Source organism: Rhipicephalus sanguineus, chromosome 1, assembly GCF_013339695.2.
Source record: "Rhipicephalus sanguineus isolate Rsan-2018 chromosome 1, BIME_Rsan_1.4, whole genome shotgun sequence".
In the NCBI taxonomy this organism is placed as follows: Eukaryota; Metazoa; Arthropoda; class Arachnida; order Ixodida; family Ixodidae; genus Rhipicephalus; species Rhipicephalus sanguineus.
This window is the reverse complement of record NC_051176.1, coordinates 246,907,365-246,924,442: the sequence shown is the minus strand read 5'-3', so window position 1 is coordinate 246,924,442 and position 17,078 is coordinate 246,907,365. Positions and strand designations below refer to the sequence as shown.

General features: G+C 49.6%; 1 protein-coding gene and 1 long non-coding RNA gene across 2 annotated transcripts in view; one reads left to right on the top strand and one right to left on the bottom strand.

The window, feature by feature from the left end:
* Window positions 1-17,078, top strand: part of LOC125756359 (uncharacterized) — a 277,981-nt gene that overhangs the window by 103,574 nt on the left and 157,329 nt on the right. The window lies entirely within an intron of this gene.
* Window positions 1-17,078, bottom strand: part of LOC119376262 (BTB/POZ domain-containing protein Tiwaz) — a 127,800-nt gene that overhangs the window by 46,436 nt on the left and 64,286 nt on the right. Inside the window, exon 3 of the mRNA XM_037646170.2 lies at window positions 9,248-9,412. Within this exon, the coding sequence (XP_037502098.1) occupies window positions 9,248-9,412 (165 nt within the window). The remainder of the gene's footprint in view (window positions 1-9,247; window positions 9,413-17,078) is intronic.

Genomic DNA, 17,078 nt, shown 5'->3' with positions numbered 1-17,078 from the left:
CTGTACCTGCAGTGGTCGCCCGCAAGAGAGTTTACGAGGGCACTATAGAAAGGCCGTTCCTCCAGCTTTCGTTGTGACTGTGCTGCGTATTCCGCGCAGGCATGGCGTTTTTAAGTGAAACGTTGTCGCCCTGGAAGAACTTTGACATTTCTGACTGATACACCCAGCGTAGAAATAATAGATGAATGTATTTTTATAAACGAGGTCACGATGCGCAAAAAAAAAGCGAAAATTTCTGCAGCTATTTACTGTGAAGTAAATCTAACGGTTTATTGTGTTCACGATAAACGGGCACACATAGGGTTACGACAGATACACAAAACACGAAAACAGGACGACGTGTTTTGTGTACCTGTCTTAACCCGGTGTGCGCTGCCGTTTATCGTGAATATGACAACCAACTAGCCCACAAAGTACGTTTTAAGCAGGTTATTGTGAGTCGTGTGATATAATGATATCTGTGGTTTTTTACGTGCGAAAACCACGCTACGATTATGGGGGACGCCGCAGTGGAGGGCTCGGGAAATTTTCGACCACCTGGGGTTCTTCAACGTGCGCCTAAATTTAAGCACACGGGGCCTCTATGATTTCGCCTCCGTCGAAATGCGACCGCCGCGGCCGGGATCGAACCCGCGACCTTCGGGTCAGCAGCCGAGCACCGTAACCCCACGAACACTAAGGCGGACACTGTGAGTCGGTTTGGTTTGTCTCGAACGACTAAGGTGAACCGGTAAACAGGTGTGCGCAAACGGGAGTTGGTTGTGTGCAGGACAAGTCAGTCGCGCACAACTTGGCGGCTTACCATCCATAGCGGACGGGTGGCGTTTGATTTAGCTCATTGCCGCGCATGCGCACGGCAATGACTTTGACCGGGTGCCGCCACCACGCGCACGTACGAATTGATCCCTCTTCTACTCCTGCCCTACATATAGACTCCAGCGACAACATCGCCGTGTGTAATCCACCGAACTATTCTTGTCAAAGTCAATTAAGCCAAATGAGTAAGTTGTCATATCAAGTAGGATAAAAAAGAAGACAGAAATGGAGCTAAACTCTGAAGGCAAACCGGAGGTTAGTATAGGGGCTCCATCAACAGTGGTTTACATCCTTACGCTGGCGTAAGGATGGAGTGACTTCTTTTTCTTTGTGCTTCTGGTCTAATAATAGTAATTGTTGGGATTTTACGTCCCAAAACCACGATATGGTTATGAGGGACGCCGTAGCGGAAAGCTCCGGAAATTTTGACCATCTGGTGTTTTTTAAAGTGCACCTAGATATAAGTTACACGGGACTCATGCGTTTTCGCCTCCATCGAAAATGCGGCCGCTACGGCAGGGATTCGATTCCGCGACCTCCGGTTACCAGTCGAGCACCATAACCACTATAGGCCACCGTGGAGGGTGTGCCTTCTGGTCTGCGTCTCAGTGATTGTAATTACGCTATACTTGAAAAAAAAACCGAACGGCAAAGCGAACATCTGTGCAACCGTGTATAAGCGCTTTGTGGACGCCAAAAATCTATTGCGGCATGCTTTGTGGCAGCGTTTTGTGCGCGTTTCGTCGTTGTTTATATGCTTGCGAATGTCCCCCCCCCCCCCTTTTTTTTGCACATTCCTGTTCATATAAAATCCTACAACCCCTTATACCACTTAGTGTTTACGGCTATACATCAATCTCACTTTTCTTGATTATTTCGTAGCTTCTGTAGTGGTACACTGCACAGATTTGCACTTCGAGGAAGTCTGCACTTAGTTGCTTAGCCCGCTATCCACGAGCGATGAACGAGCGAAAGGTGGCGCGGAAGAGTTCACTCTCAGGGGCGACCGAGTGGAGCAAAACAAACCGGACAGCTAAATAAATGCCACCCAAGCATCACTCGCTCTTCGCAGTGTTAGTCACGCATGACACAAAGTGGACCGAAGAAAACCCGGAAAGCTTCGGGGGGATTTCGTCGCCGTCTAATTTATGTATACATAGTCATTAGATCGAAATCAGCACGCACTAACGAGGGCAGCAGAGGAAGTTGACGCTATTGATCGCAAACAAATAAAGACGGTTTCGACAGGAAGCCCGTCGCAAGTGTACGTCCATTAAAGGACATGGGACGGAAAGTCCGGAACACACGTAACCGATACGAGGCCTGATGTAGAAATGAACTGCACGTAGTTCGTTGTGGGGTTGGTTACGGTACATGGTAATTTAGAAAAAAAAATCACAGGGTCCCTTGTGCATTCACCTGAGACAACTCGAAGGCGAAAGCCATCTTCTTTTTCTTCTCAGTCGATGTATTAGGGAGCCTACATGAACGGCCAGTCAAGTAGGCTCCCTATGGATGTATTTATCCTGCCCCGCCACCCTCCGAAAGCTTTGTGCGCATAGCTATAGGTTTCGCACTGCCTCCAGGATCGGAGGCACCTCACCTGATTTTGCACTGCCTCCGTGATCAGCCCACCTTTGACCAAGCTACGATGTCATGCGATGACGGTGTAGGCTTATGCCACAGGAGCGAAGGAACGAAACGGTTGAACCTGAATCGACGCCAGCAGGGAACACGAGCCGTGGCTTCACGTGCCACTGCGAAGCGCCCGTCTTTATTTTCTTCTCTTGTGGTCGCGCGCTATCCGGTTTCGCTCGCTGCCCAAAGGAGGGCTCATTATGTGGCGTTACGTCAAATGACGTCACGCCAGAATGTAGGACGTAATGATGACGTCACAAAACTTTGCGATCTGTGACGTCGTCATGACGTCATATGGTGACGTCATCACGTGATGATTTTTTGCACCACTCGTCTCCGACGCCGCAGGACGCGAGACGCCGACGGTCAACTTTCGTGTTTAGTGAGGCATATAAGGCTTTCGCCTTAAAACAGCGCACACGAACGGAGAGGCAAAAGGACGCAGCGCTGTGTCTTGTCGCACTGCTTCCATTCTATGCTTTCACATTTTCGTCACGCCGCCCTCAGCTATGAAAGCGTCCGCTGGAAGGCGTCACGATATTCGCGCGGGTCACCTCCCGTGTTCCAAGAAGCCGAGCGTGAGGTCTGGCGCGCGCCCATGGAGTCGCGGAAAGTCCTCTTCCGATGGCCCCGGTCATCATCACGAAATTTCTCCCGCGCGGAGGAGCACCCCAACACTGCCGCGCCTCGGGCGCGTCTCGGGGCGCCGGCCGGGCACGTGGATCCCGCAGAGGGACGGCGAGACTAGCCGAATGGCCGCCATTAATCTCACCGGGCTGCCGGAGCCTGCGCGCGCAATTGGACGCCTATTAAGTAATTACCCTGGTGCAAAGCGTTCACAGATGCGGCCGCAGCACACTGTGTTCGCCCGATTGCGGCGGATGGCGCGCTTTTTGAACTTTTCGAACTGCCGCGTGCAGCCCTCAAATTGGCCAGCGATATTAAAGGTGTGATACCACGTATCACTGCGACGGCGCTTCGGGGGAAATATGAATTAAGCCACGGCGGATTTTGTACTGGTACAGTTAAAAAAAAAGTTATGTGCGCGTAATTATAGATAAAGGATGATATGAGTGTGCATGAAAGTAATAGGGTGATAACAGCAGAGATTGAACCACCGTAACGGGCTGTGGCTCGAAACTGTGAACTTCCTGGGACGGAGCTTTATGTTTAGCTTGTAGGCGTATCATACATCCATGGTATCACCATAGTCCCTATCACTGAGCGACAAACGGGGGTTTCCATACCCATTTGACGGTGGGCATCCGGCTGTGGGTTTCGAGCCAACCACCTCTTGCAGCCACGGAGGCTGTATAGCGTATCTCAGCTTTTATTAACTCCACTAGCATTGACGCCTACCAAATCCAAACCGCGAGATGAATCGCGCGAACGGTGACAGCTTGCCGAGAACGTAGGCATTGACGCAACGAATGCTTAGTGGTGGTTGCTACATAGCGAAGTAGTCTTTCGACGTTCAGCCATCGACACGCGGCGACAGCGACGACAATCACGTGCACTGTGCGCCCTTGAGACACGAAGTCGAGCTGTCGCGCTGCGTACAGCGAGGGCACACGTCGAAAGCCGGCGCCCGCAGCGACGGTCCAAACTCGCGCGATGATCAGAGATTGACCGCACCCGTCTCTGCCACACGGCGCGGGCATAGCGGGCGCCTTGTCGTCGATCATTCGAACCGCTCAATTGCGGCGCCACGACCCTGCCCGAGGCGTCTGGCCCGAATCTCAGGATGTCAAGGCTGCCGTGTATATACGCCACAGGAAGCGTGCGTGACAGATCACTTCAGTCGCATTTTAAGAACGTTCCGCGCTGCCGAAATGACGCCGAATGGAGACGAAACGACGCTAAACGTACAACGTACTTAGATGAACACGGATGACATGCTTCAGAGGGCCACTAAATAGAAAGGCCAGCTAAATTACGAGACAGCCTAACACAGTTCCAAAAGGCAGCGAAAGCGCTGCTGCGTTTTCCTAAGGATACCGGACTGATTCACCGTCTGTGATATCAAACGCAGAACTGTTACGTCGGCGGCAACAGTGACTTTTCTCTCCTCCTCTCTAACTTTTCCTTCCATTCCCCACTGCAGAGTATAGCCTACCAGGCTCAGTCCCCGGTTAACCTCCCTGCCTTTCTTTTATCCTTATTCTCCTCCCCACTCTTCCCCTCCTTTAAAAAAAAATCTATCTGCACTGCTTCGGCGTAAAAAGGCTATAGTTATTAGCGGAGGTAAACCTACTCTTTTATAAATTTCCTTATATGCAACGCGTGTTCGCAGTTTATTTTGTACTACGAAGTTACATTCTATACAGCAAGCAGCGGGGCAGGGCGACGACTGGCTCGCCCGTCGCGACACGGTTGTCAGGCGGAGAAGCAAATTGCCCCTGCGACCGGTCGCGCAACGTCGGCGCTCTTCGTCGGCGGTGGGTGTGCGTGAAAGAGAGCGCGGCTCGCGACAAGGCGCGCGCGCGAGCGATCATGACCGCTTTCGGAGCGCCGCGGCTGATTGCAGCCTTTCAAAGATGGGCGGTCGCCACTCACGCGACTGCTGCTGCCCAGCACGCGCCACCATGCAGGCTGCTGCTGGCCGCTTGATCCGCACCACTGCACCGTGTTCGAAGCGGGCATCCACATGCGCGCGTGTTTTCCGATGCATCTTTGGGCGTGTTGAGTGGCGTCGATTTTACGCAGCGTGATAATAACGAGGCTATTGTCACGTCTGAAGTGGGGGTCACGTGGTTGTTCGGTTAAATCGGTAATCACATAGAAAACGCTTGGAACTAGAAAAAAATGTTACTTTGAGGCGATTGCATAGAATTCACCTTTCTGCGTTGGAATTGTGCCAAACCGACAACTTCGAAGACGCCTTCTCGACTTGTGCTAAATCATTCCCGAGGATATCCGCAGCAAGAGGACGAAACAGAATGCTAGAAGCCAGATTCAGACCCTGAAGTAACTTAAAGCTACCGGCGGATATTGACTTTCTGTTTGGTGGTTCATGCATTATAAGAGCCATCGGATGCCACATCTACTAATACATGCGAGCTGTAGCAATTCCTTAAGAGTACTAAAGCTGCGCATAGCTGTAAGTTAGAGGCTTACGCGCTGGTGAACTACCCTATGGGCGTTTGGGCTGATGAGAACCCATGTTGCTCAGCAAAATGCAGTTTGAGAGAACTCTGTATAGCGCTACACAATAGTTCGGTAGCCCTGTATGTGATATAGCATACTGGACGCGCAGTGAGTACGGGCTGCACGCGGCACGATCATTTCGCGTGCTCTGTTAAACCCTTAAAACCCGTGAAAGCAGAACGGCTTGTGACAAGGGATATACTGCATTCCATGGATCTTTAGTTGAAATCACGGGTCTGTGAATCTGTATATGGAATATGCGGATAAAGCTCTCGCGCACTGGCGTACCTGTGCGACAAAGAACCTAAGGTGACCCAAATATTTCGGAATCATCTACAGCTTCAAAATCACCGATGCTGCTTTCGTATGCAAACATTTCTGATCATTCAATCAGTAGCTGAAAATGTTTAGGTATCAGGAACGACTACGTACAAGTTCGTCCGACTTTCTGAATTTTCGCACGTGACTTCCAACTGTATGGGCCCCGTCTCTCCCGTTATAGATTCACATTTCGTGCCGACCTTACATTCCCACTGAACGGAAACACGCCCATCTTTTCCTTGCTCCCATTTCATAACTCCAAGATCAGTTCACAGACAAGTTCTCCTTAGCGATAACAATGAGGCCCATCCTTTATGAAGAGTCCAAATGAGCCCCCTGAAACCAGCACACAGGAAGCGCACGCACGGTCGACAAACGTGCGCGAACATTGCGTAAGCGGCCACTGCCTCGCGCATAATTTGCTTCTGAGGGAAGCGCGACACGGTGGGAAAAAGTAGAAGGCAGAGAAACAAGCCTACGGGGCAAATAAAAAAAGGCAAAAGGACACCGGATGGAAGAACAATGTCCTTTCTTATCAAAAAAATTTGTTCCGTACTGCGCTACCGGTCATTACGACAGTTTCGTCTCTGTGCGGATGTATTGTGAAGTGTGGAGCGCGTCTTCCAAGTTCCGTGGCACGGACGTGTCAAACAGAAACAGGGGGCATACAGCGGCACCGGTAGGGTCGCCGGAAGGAAATGTGGGCCGGGGTTGCGAACACCTCGCGGTCCCAGCCGCCGCGGGATCAAAGCGGCGCCGGTGGAGAAGCCCCGCGGAGACATCTCCTAATCCGGTCCTGGCGACGGCCGCTTCGCCTGCGGCCATCGGAGCTGCGCCGCTGTTAATGAATGCGGTCGGCGCCTGCCTCTGCGGCTCGCCCTGAGGGCTGCCGAGTTCGAGGGGCTGCCACCACCGCAAGTGCGCGCCCACTTTTTATTTGCCTCGTGTTAACGCAGACTGGAAGACATGGTATGCGGCTTCGCCCCGGAGCGACCAAACGCGGCGAGCGTTATTTCTACACACTCTCTCTCCTTTCCTCTTGCTTCGCAGCGGCCAAAGCTATTCATTGATAATTCTCGAGCGACCCTGAACTCTGCCCGATGATCGCTCGTTTGTCAAAGCCGGTTCAAACGTTCCACCTCCCGCGAACGCGCGTAATCGAACTCATCTGTCCGAGACGACGCTGACCAGAGGCGCCCGTTCACTCCGACGAAAGTTCGTAGCCCCGTCCGCCGTCTACTGGCTCTCATAAGATTACCTGTCATGGGTGAAGGAGAGAAGTCTCTAATGTCCCTCGCTCTCTCGATTCGAACGCGAACTGCGCCTCTGTTTTCTTCTCACAAAACTGTCACTGTCATTGAATCTTCCTCTCTGTTTCGCCGTTCTTGTCACTTTAATATACTGCTGAGACTCTGTCGCCACGGATCTTACAGCTGCCCTATTTATTATGTTGCTTTTTGCCAATATCATTTCGGTGCGTGCGTACGTTTAAAGAAAAAATTATGCAGGAAGACTGGAACGGAAAGGTTGAGGGAAGGGGGGGGGGGGGAGTGAGAACACTGCGCGTGACCCTCTCCTAGAAATTGAAATTGGGAGTCTGTTTTTTTTTTTTCTTGCCAAAAGAAATGCGGTGCATTTGTCAGCTTATTGCGTCAACACTATTAGAGAAGTGATGACGTCACGCAGCCGTGACCTCGTGCTGGCGTCGCCCATGATTCTAATACGATTTACTTTCGCAGTCGTTACACGTGTAGTCGCTGTAGAAGCAACTTTGTTCAACGGTTGGAAACGTGAGAATGAGCTGTACGGCCGTGTTTAAAGGGACACTAAAGGCAAATAACAATTTATGTTAGAGTGAAAGCCCAATGTATGACAACTTCTAAAACGGCAATATTATCAACAGCAGTGCCCTACTTACCGAGAAATTAAGCTAAATGTATCACATGACGAGCGCCACGAGTGGGACATTTTCGAAGTGATCCCGATGACGTAGGGAAGTCGGCCTACAATAAATCACTAGTAATCAAACTAGCAGCAGTAAAAAAAGAACATTCCGAGCATCAAAAGATGTAATAAAATGCTGTTTGTTCGTTTCCGCTTGATTCGTGGAAAACAAAACCTCCGTGGCGTTGCCATGGGGAACGGCGCGCGTGGTTCAAAGGTTCCGTTTTCGCCGAGCTGTGCCTCGCCCGTCTCAGTGGTAGTTTCGGGATCGCGTACTGCTGTGCGTGTTTTGCGCGCTCGTGAAGGTCGCTCTGACAGAGAGTTCGACAAAATGCCGCATGCGTATGATATTGCCGGATGCCCGAATGGTGCACAACGCCAGTGCTGCAGCAAGGAAACCGGTGTGTCTTTTCACTGGGTGCCGCGGAATGAACCCTTACGCTCGAAGTGGCTTAGTGTCGTGCCATTGCGCCTGTGTGCTAAACAGTCAAAACCTCTGCGTGTGTGCTTGCTGCACTTTCGTACTGAGGATTACGAGACCAACCGCAACTTGGTGACGGCTTTGAATGTGCTCATCCGAGCAAGTCTTTGCCGCAGCGCCGTTGTTGCTACTGTGGGTCCCGCTACTTCCGCTCGGCTGCTACTAGTGTCGGCGGCCGCGCAGTAAAAGCGGGCAACGTTGGGCATGGCAGCAGTGACGTATGAGAGTCGTATTTTCAGGCGGGAGATTTGAAGCGCGCTAACGCGATGCGGACCACTAAAAACGTGATTTTATTTCAAAATAAGCACTTCCTTGGCACAAAAGCAGCGCTACGAGGTTTCTGGACCGCTATTTCAACAATCAACGGCGACTTAATATTTGCCTTTAGTGTCCCTTTAATGAGTGATCCCCAACTAACGTTAGAATCAGGCATCCATTGCCGAACACATCGCGTGGCACGCGGACGTGCACGATTGCCAAGACTGTGCTTTATGCTTGCAGCGCGTTCTTTTATGGTGAAGGCATAGAGCATCGAGTGTTATTTCGGGAATACAGCGTTAAAAAAATATACTACTGCGGATTTGAGTGCGATAGTTTCGAGCGTACACGTCCGAGTAAAGTAAAAAAAAAGAGACCTAATGAAAAGACAGTGTTTTTGCAACTCACATTCATCACTGCTTCGTATAATAAATGAAAGCAGCTTTCCTTTTTAATAATTTGACACGGTTAGTATAGAGGTTCATACTGCCATGCATCGTGCTTTCGCTTCTCCTGCAAAATTTTCAGCGGTACGTAACTAATTTTTCCTCGTTTATTATGAGGTTCCAAAAACAGTCAATTCTCTGCAGCGTATGACAGGTCGCAGCCGAGGCCTGCATTTGTTGCAGTAGGAAAACGTACTTGGTGAGCGTCTCCAGTGACGAGGTGTAGATGGTGCCACCGACATCGATGTGCACGGGCGCCGTGTAGCGAGACGCCGCGGCGACGCAAGGAATGCCGGAGATCTTGGGACTGAAGTTGGTGTCCGGCGAGGCGGACAGCATCAGCTTCGGGTCCATCCAACTCCTGCACAATATGACAGCAAAAAAGGGCTTGGAACACGCCCGCAAGAACACGCACAAGCATAGCACGTCACACGCACTCATTAGCAGCTATATGGAATATCTCGCGTGACGTTATACGGCGTGATATACAGTTGCGCGAGGAAATCGACACTGCTGACTGACTGAATACGTGCAATTATCGCGTCAGGCAACAGTGTAGTACGTTAGCCGCCATCATTCACTGTCACTTAAGCCTCATCCTCAAGTGACGTTCGAATGATAGCTTGCGTAAGTGCGACTCATACTACGCGCTCCTCGTGTGGCTCGCTTGTTCTCGTGAACACTCTCAGCGCGATACTATTTGAATTCGATTAGTTACTGAAAATTAATTAAATTCCGTGGTTTTACGTGCCAAAACCAAGATATGATTATTGGTGGGGCGATACTCCGGATAAATTTTCACCACCTGGGGTTGTCTAACGTGCGTCTAAATCTGAGTACACGGGCGCTTCTTCTTTTTTTTTTTTTTTTTAGTTGCATTTCGCCCTCATCGAAACGGGGACTCCGTGGTCGGGAATCGGACCCGCGTCATCGTGCTTAGCAGCGCTACACTATAGCTACCACCATGTCGGGTGATTCGTTACTGACCACATTCAGTGGCACTAACTGAGGTTTCGGTAACTCACCTCGGCGGTAATTCGCCTCGGCGTTTTAAACCGCAGTGTGTCTTTCTCCGCACGGCTCACACTTCAGCAGCGAAGCCGACCCCCAGGCAAGTTACCTGCATGGTTCTTACTTGTGTAGATATTTCGTCCGAGAAGTAGGATTTAGTGGATAGATTATCTGAGAATATGCGTAGATGCGAGGTGTAGTAAGGTTAAGTTGATAAGCAGTAAGAGTGGCACGATGGTGCGATATGTGGCACGACAATTGGTGTGCTCATAGGGTGCTTAATTCCCGAAAAAAAAAAGATTGCAAAGGGCCTTTTATGGGCTGCCCTTCAATATGTTGGTGTGGATAGGTGCGACCTTGTTATAAAGGAAGGTCTCTATGCGAAAAAAAAAAAACAAAAAAAACATCCATATCTTCAAAGATTTCTTCTCTAATCATTCTTCATCAATCATCCGGCCTTCTCCGCACTATCTCTATTGCTTGCATATTAATCTACCCGAGACGGCTTTTAAGTTCAAATGGTTTTTGGACCTGTGCGCTCGCCTCGCCCACTTGGGCAGAAGAAAATAGCAGCGTATTAAAATATAGTCCATCATTTCCTAGGCGGCAAACATCGCCAGCCCTGTCAAACGTTTTTCTCTTTTTTTGTTCGCCTTTAGCATTTAGTTCTCAATCACAGAGCTCCTGCCTGAAAAAAGTGAATCGTTCCACGTTAGAGAGTTAAAAGAAACATTTGATTTTTAATACCTTACTTAGCCGTATTGTACAGCTCTGATAATTTCCATTTATACGAGCCCTCTCCGGTGCTGTGCAGAACTAACGAGGCAAAGGCGTTAGCCTCGACCAACAACAGCGCAATGTCTAAAGGCAGCGAGAGAGTGGCCAAGGTCGTGAGGTGGTTAAAATAGACGGATCGCATAATTAATAACCATTCGCCGTAAGCAAACAAACAAAAAAGTCCATCCCGGCCCTGCGAAAGCGTATGTCCAGCGAAGCTGTTGAAAACCACTGCTACTACTGCGGAGGTGGTATGCAATGCTTTAATGCCTTACAGTAATGGTAGTGACAATCGCTTTGTGGTCGCTGTGGTACACCGTGATGATTTCCGCGACCACTGCGCTACACTCGTGGCCAAGGCCAAATCCGAACGCGATATGTACTGCGTGGCTGGTTGATCGGGGTTGTGGTATCACGCGAGTGCAAGGTTGTCCCTCACAAAACGGCAGGAACCAGTCCTACTTGTGAGGTTTCGCAATGTCGGCGGTAACGTCGCCGACGGTGTCATGACCACTGGTGCTTTCATATGCAATAATCTGGTTCTTTTATATATGAAAGGCTAGTGACGTCACCGTCACCGCGGAAGCTTGCGCAACAGTAATCTTTACCGGAAAACGCATGCGGGGAGCGCTACGTCTCTATTACGCCTTATTATTAATTATGTGGTTTGGATGCCTGTTTTGTGTCTGTTCTTTATTAAAACGAACGTACCGCTGTATGTTGTACGTGGATATACTAAAGAATCTATGCACTTTTCGCTTCAACCGCAGAAGGCTTTTTTTTTTAAATCTTTTTTTCCCCTTTCGTAAGGATGCCGCCGGGGGAAATACCGACACATACACACATATTCGCTGTTATGTACCAGTATATAGGGTGCCGCTGACCCGAACCCTGTATGATGGATAAGAAAAATCCGTCGCTTTGACAACCAGACCACAACGCCGACAATCCTTTCTTGCTTGAATACGCCGAAGGCGAACGAAAAATGTCACAGTTTCGCCGCAAGGGCGAATAAATGAATGCGATAGCAACAAATTAGAATGTCACACGAAGAACGGCAAGCAGCTCGATACTTGCAGCGCGCCGTTCAAGCGCAAAGGACGCAGGGAAAGAACGCACATAGGACGAGCGCGTGCTAACAACGGTCACAGCTCGACACTTGCAGCGCGCTGCTCAAACACAAGAAAGGACGCTCGAAAAGAACGCACAGGTATACACAGGACGAGCGCGAACAAACAACTGTCACAGTTGTTACTTCTTCGTGTTTGAGCAGCGCGCAACAACTCAACGCTCTTAGATATTTTTTTTCTTGAAAAGTGCGGTAAGTGGAGTGACCCCTCCGCGTCTCCTGCCGCGTGGTGGCGTTCGACGCATTGTTTACCCGGCGTTCCACATCGCGAGCGGGTACAGAAATGGGCCACTTTTTAGTGCGCGTCTCAAGGCCAGTTTTCACACTGAAGCAATAACTTGGCGTTGCTTTAAAGCGCGCCCTTCGGTCAATATCGCTGGTCATACTGCACACGATGAGACACCTCTGAGCTCTGTGTACCGACAGCGGTAAATGGTGTATATAAATAGCTCGCCGTTAGTCTTTCAAAGAACGGACGGCGCGTGTCCTAGTAGTCTAACGCGCTGCGCTGCGGAGCGAGGGGTCGGAGGTTTTTTCTTCTCATTTATTTTTATTTCTGGCTTTTATTTATATATCAATACATATACAGGGCATGACGGCAACGGCAAAAATCCGCCTAGAGTGTCCGTGTAATTGCTATCGCAATAAAAGAAAAAAAAAACACCATACCGACATATATGTACTTCACAGTGTTTGAAGCAGCGCCATGGTCGGTTGTCGTTGACAAACAGCTCAGACGACACGACAAGAGATATAGGCGCCAAACAGCCTTTTACTCGGAGCCATACAGTACGTAGGTGACGACACAAAAGAACATCGCGAAGAGATAAGAGTTTTTCTGCCCAACGTCAATTCCTGCGTTATTCTTTTGCTGGCGGGCTATCACCAACTAACCAGCGCACGAAAAACCTGTGTAGTTTCTAGCTGTAGGCGATGGACCACAACGTAAGATCATTTTTTAGGCATCATTACCGGTATTTAACTATGATTCAGGCTGATTTGCCAGGTTTTTGTGGAATCTTAGTTTTTACTCGCATGAGCGGCCTATTTCACCTGTAGACCCCCCTAATACCATCGCTATGAATGTGTTCGACCAACTGTGCGAAGACTTCTGCTTCGATGACGCAAGTATACAAGTGAACTTAACCATGGAAACAGATTCACGCCATTTACTTGTCGCCCGGCAGCGGCTAACACCACCGCCCAAAGTGTACAGACCCGTTCACTTCATGGTCCCGGCGCGACGCAAGCGATATGCAGCTTAGGAAGCGAAACTCTCTTTGTTTTTTTCGGCGCGAAAAATCCGCGTACCCGTTCCGTGTACATAAGCGAGCGTGACAGCCGGCGAACAGACATAGCGAGCCCCTGACAATGCCACAATCTGCGTAAATGATTCATGGCAGTTCGTCTCGGCGCAGCCGCTGCAGTGTGTACGGCGGCGTCGACTACTTACTGCGGGGTCGCCGCCAGGCGGATGCCAAGTCAGGCGTAAGTCGCCATCCTGTGCGCGCGGAAGCCTTGTTTTCGATAACGTATCGCTAATCATGACGAAGAATAGCGAGGGGCCCGGGCGCCTTGACGAATGAGCCGGTCGACGACGAGGCCTTCGGCGGGATTTCGCACGCGCCTCGAGACGACAGGCCGTGTGTGCCTCGGTGACGATCACTCGCGGCTTTCCCTCTGTTTGCATAATGGCTCGAAGATGGATGCGGCTGACGCGGGTGAGACGCCGAGTACGAAAACAGGTTCTATTGCTGTTCTTCGTCTCGATTTTTTTTTTTCCTCGCGAACAAACTGCAGTACACACACACACGCCTGACCGATGTCGCGGTTTCACGGAACTCCGCGAAGCCCTTCAGAAGTGCTGCTGTTGTGCGGCTGGCAGCGCGAGATCGCGTACCGTATGAGCGACGACGAAGCAAAAAAAAAAAAAAAAAGTCCCACCCGCCGGCCCCGTTCTCGGCACTCTCACGAACGCCGGGCGGCCTCCGCTGCGCAGCGCACGCCGTCAGGACGCGCGTTCGTGCGAGCTGGCTTTTCGTTCTGAGAAATGTCGCGTTCGTCGTGCTCCGCATAAGCACCGCGCTGCGATAAGCATTCGTCGAAGATCCAAGCAAGGAGGCGGCAGGAAGCAAACTGTTCGAAGAAAGGCGGAGAAAAATAAAATTGAAGACAAGTCTGGGCTTTCTTGTACACACCACGCGCACTATGACGCTCTTCCTCCGCGCTGCAGTCGTAATCCGGCACGGAAGAATATGAGCGCACGAGGAGCTTTTGAGTTCGCCACCGCTTGCTGTTTCCAAGAGGAAAGGGCGAGAACGAGAAAGGTACGGGTTGCTTGAGACACGGATGCAGCAGTGCCCGTCCATCACTGCAGCCTGCTTACTGTTTGCGGCAGGAACGAAGCCTATTACACATGTATACACACTCGATTCTCCGGATTTGATACAGCTTTACGACGTCAAAGCTAAACGGCTACACGCACGCTATCTCGAAGAATACACGCATTTTTTCCACGAAATGAGTACACTATAGCGCTCCAATGCGTGATTTATTTTCTTGTAGCATCGCAATCTTTCGTGCGCAAGAACATCAACGGTAACGCGTTCATCGCGAAAGTTAGTGTGCTGTGTCCATCTGACTTCATCTTTGTTGTTTGCGCTGCTTCAATCTGAAATGGAAGTAAACGTCACCCGAGGCGGCCGTATTCTGCAAAGATCCATTTCATTCCCCATTCTAGTGGACATTGTCTCGGGATGACTCTTCACCCGCTGTTACAACCGGAAACATCCACTCGGCCTGACGAACGGCGATAGAAGAAAAATTAAATGAAAGGCCAATGAGTGCGATCAGTGGCCAGTATGGGCTACGGGAGAAGAACTAAAAGATAATGACAACACAGTGGAGAACATTCGCAATGACGAACATGGCGACACGAAAATGCACGCAAAGCGACAAAGGTGACATGTGACTACAAATGACCAGCAGAAAAAATATATAATCGGCCAGATACGTTCGACTATATACCTTCCCTTGATGCAACGACAAAACTGCCGTTCAATATAGCTATAAAAGTTAGGAGGACTAAGTGAGCTAGCTCATTTGAAATCTGCCTTCCACTCAGTGAAGCCAGCAAAAAACGTTTACGTTTTGTTCCTGTGATTCATCTAAAATGACGCTAGATTTTAGCACTGCGCTGTCAACAAAAGAAGCGGGAGGAACTTAGTTTTCAGAAATACTCGCGGAATGCAACGTTCGTTCACAGCTCTATCGATAACTCGGCGCCATGACGACTGCGCCGTGAAAGCGCCATTTCCGCAGTTAGCTCCATAACGAAACTTCCTTCATGTGGGGCGCATAAATCGCTTTATGCTGTGTGTGTAGCTTGGATGAGCCGAGGGCTGGGCTAAGTAGGCGTAACGAACCGAACAATCCGCTCACCACACTGTTGCCCACTTGTCTGCACAGGCAAGCGCGTTTGTAAACACGGTAGCTGATCGATAAAGCCTCGAGTGGTCAATTTTTAGCGCGTCCCGAGGGCATGTTGCGCTTATCTAGCGTTCTATCTTTGAGAAGCATCTCCATATTAATGGCGAGTACGTCGCTTCACGCTTGCCATCACTTCAGCAAGTGAGGGAGACGGCTGATGCACCGCGCTGGACGAACTCGACAACCACGCCCCCTCACGGAGAAGAGAATTGTTGGACCCCGATTCCAACCGACATCAGCTAGAATGCACATACGTTCGCGTGAGTGCCTGCGTGCGTGTACACGCAATAACAAAAACACCCTCGTAACCAGGTTTAGATGTACGTTAAAGAATGCGTCATTGTCAGTCCCTTGTATAGCTCACATCGCCGTTTCCTTTTCTGATATATTCTGCTCTCTTTCATGAATTCAGTGCAGCCAGCGCACATTTATTCTGACTACTCACATATTCAACGTCTAGCCCGACAAGCGCTGTCAAAAGGGAATGCGCACGTGCATGTACGGACGGAAAGAGTTGACCAAGTTTCCGGAAAAGTGCTGTCAAGAAATTCTAAAAGAGCATTGCCGTAGGGCTCTCACCACTTCCGCGACTTTAGAAGCATAACGCCAGCCACAGCCGACGAGCACTTCGCGTATGTCATCATAAGAACCACTCCAATCTAGAGCCCGGCGAGAGACGTCTCCCGGAGTAACAAGGGCCCTGTTAGCTACTGCCTCCACACCCGCATAATACTATCAGGCGAGCCTCTGTTGAGAGCTGGTTCTGGTTAGGCGACGCGCGTCTCTGTTCCAGGGTTGCCAGGTACTCGGAGAGCTACCCGCCAAATTTCTGCCCAATAATAGCCCAAAAGTAGCCAAACGTAATTAATAAAAAATAGCCCAAAATAGCCAAAGAGAGCAAATATAGAAAAAGGTTTCTATTTATTATAATTTATACCCAGAGAGTTTATACATGTCTCCAATTGTGGTGCTGCTTGCAAGATCGCGTGTGTGGTGCAGGTAGTAGAAATAGAAAGGAAATGTCACTTTATTTGTTGCTTCTTCTTAATTTGTTTGTTTTCTTTGAAGTGACGACACAATGTGAGGATTGTAGTCAAAGGAATGGAGAACACCACGGAGGAGAAGAATGTTTTTAGTGATTGCTCGGTTGTTATTTCGCGGCCGCTACGTTTTTTTATGTAGCGGCCGTGGTTATTTAAAGCGAATAACTAAAGCTAAACGATGCGGATCACATTGAGAGCATATGTTGGAATCCATATCAAGCTAAGCTAATATAAAGCGGTAAATTCTATCCTTTAAAATCAACGGCGATGCGTAAAATCTATAGTAGGCATAGCACAGAAAAACGTTACGAGGCTCGAAGTTACTACGTGTGTGCTATCACTTACACTTTATATTTAAATCCATAAATTTATTCGCCGTGAAAAGGAACAACTCAGCAGCATCGCGAAACCCGGCAAAGGAAGGGAATAGATTCATTATTACTGACTACCATAATTGTCTGGTGGAGGCTGTTGATACCTAAAGAATGCAAAAGCACAGGTAAAGGATAGTAGAAAGAGTGAAGTAAAGATAACTGTGTACGTAAACACTTGATTCACAACGAACTTGAGGCACAACC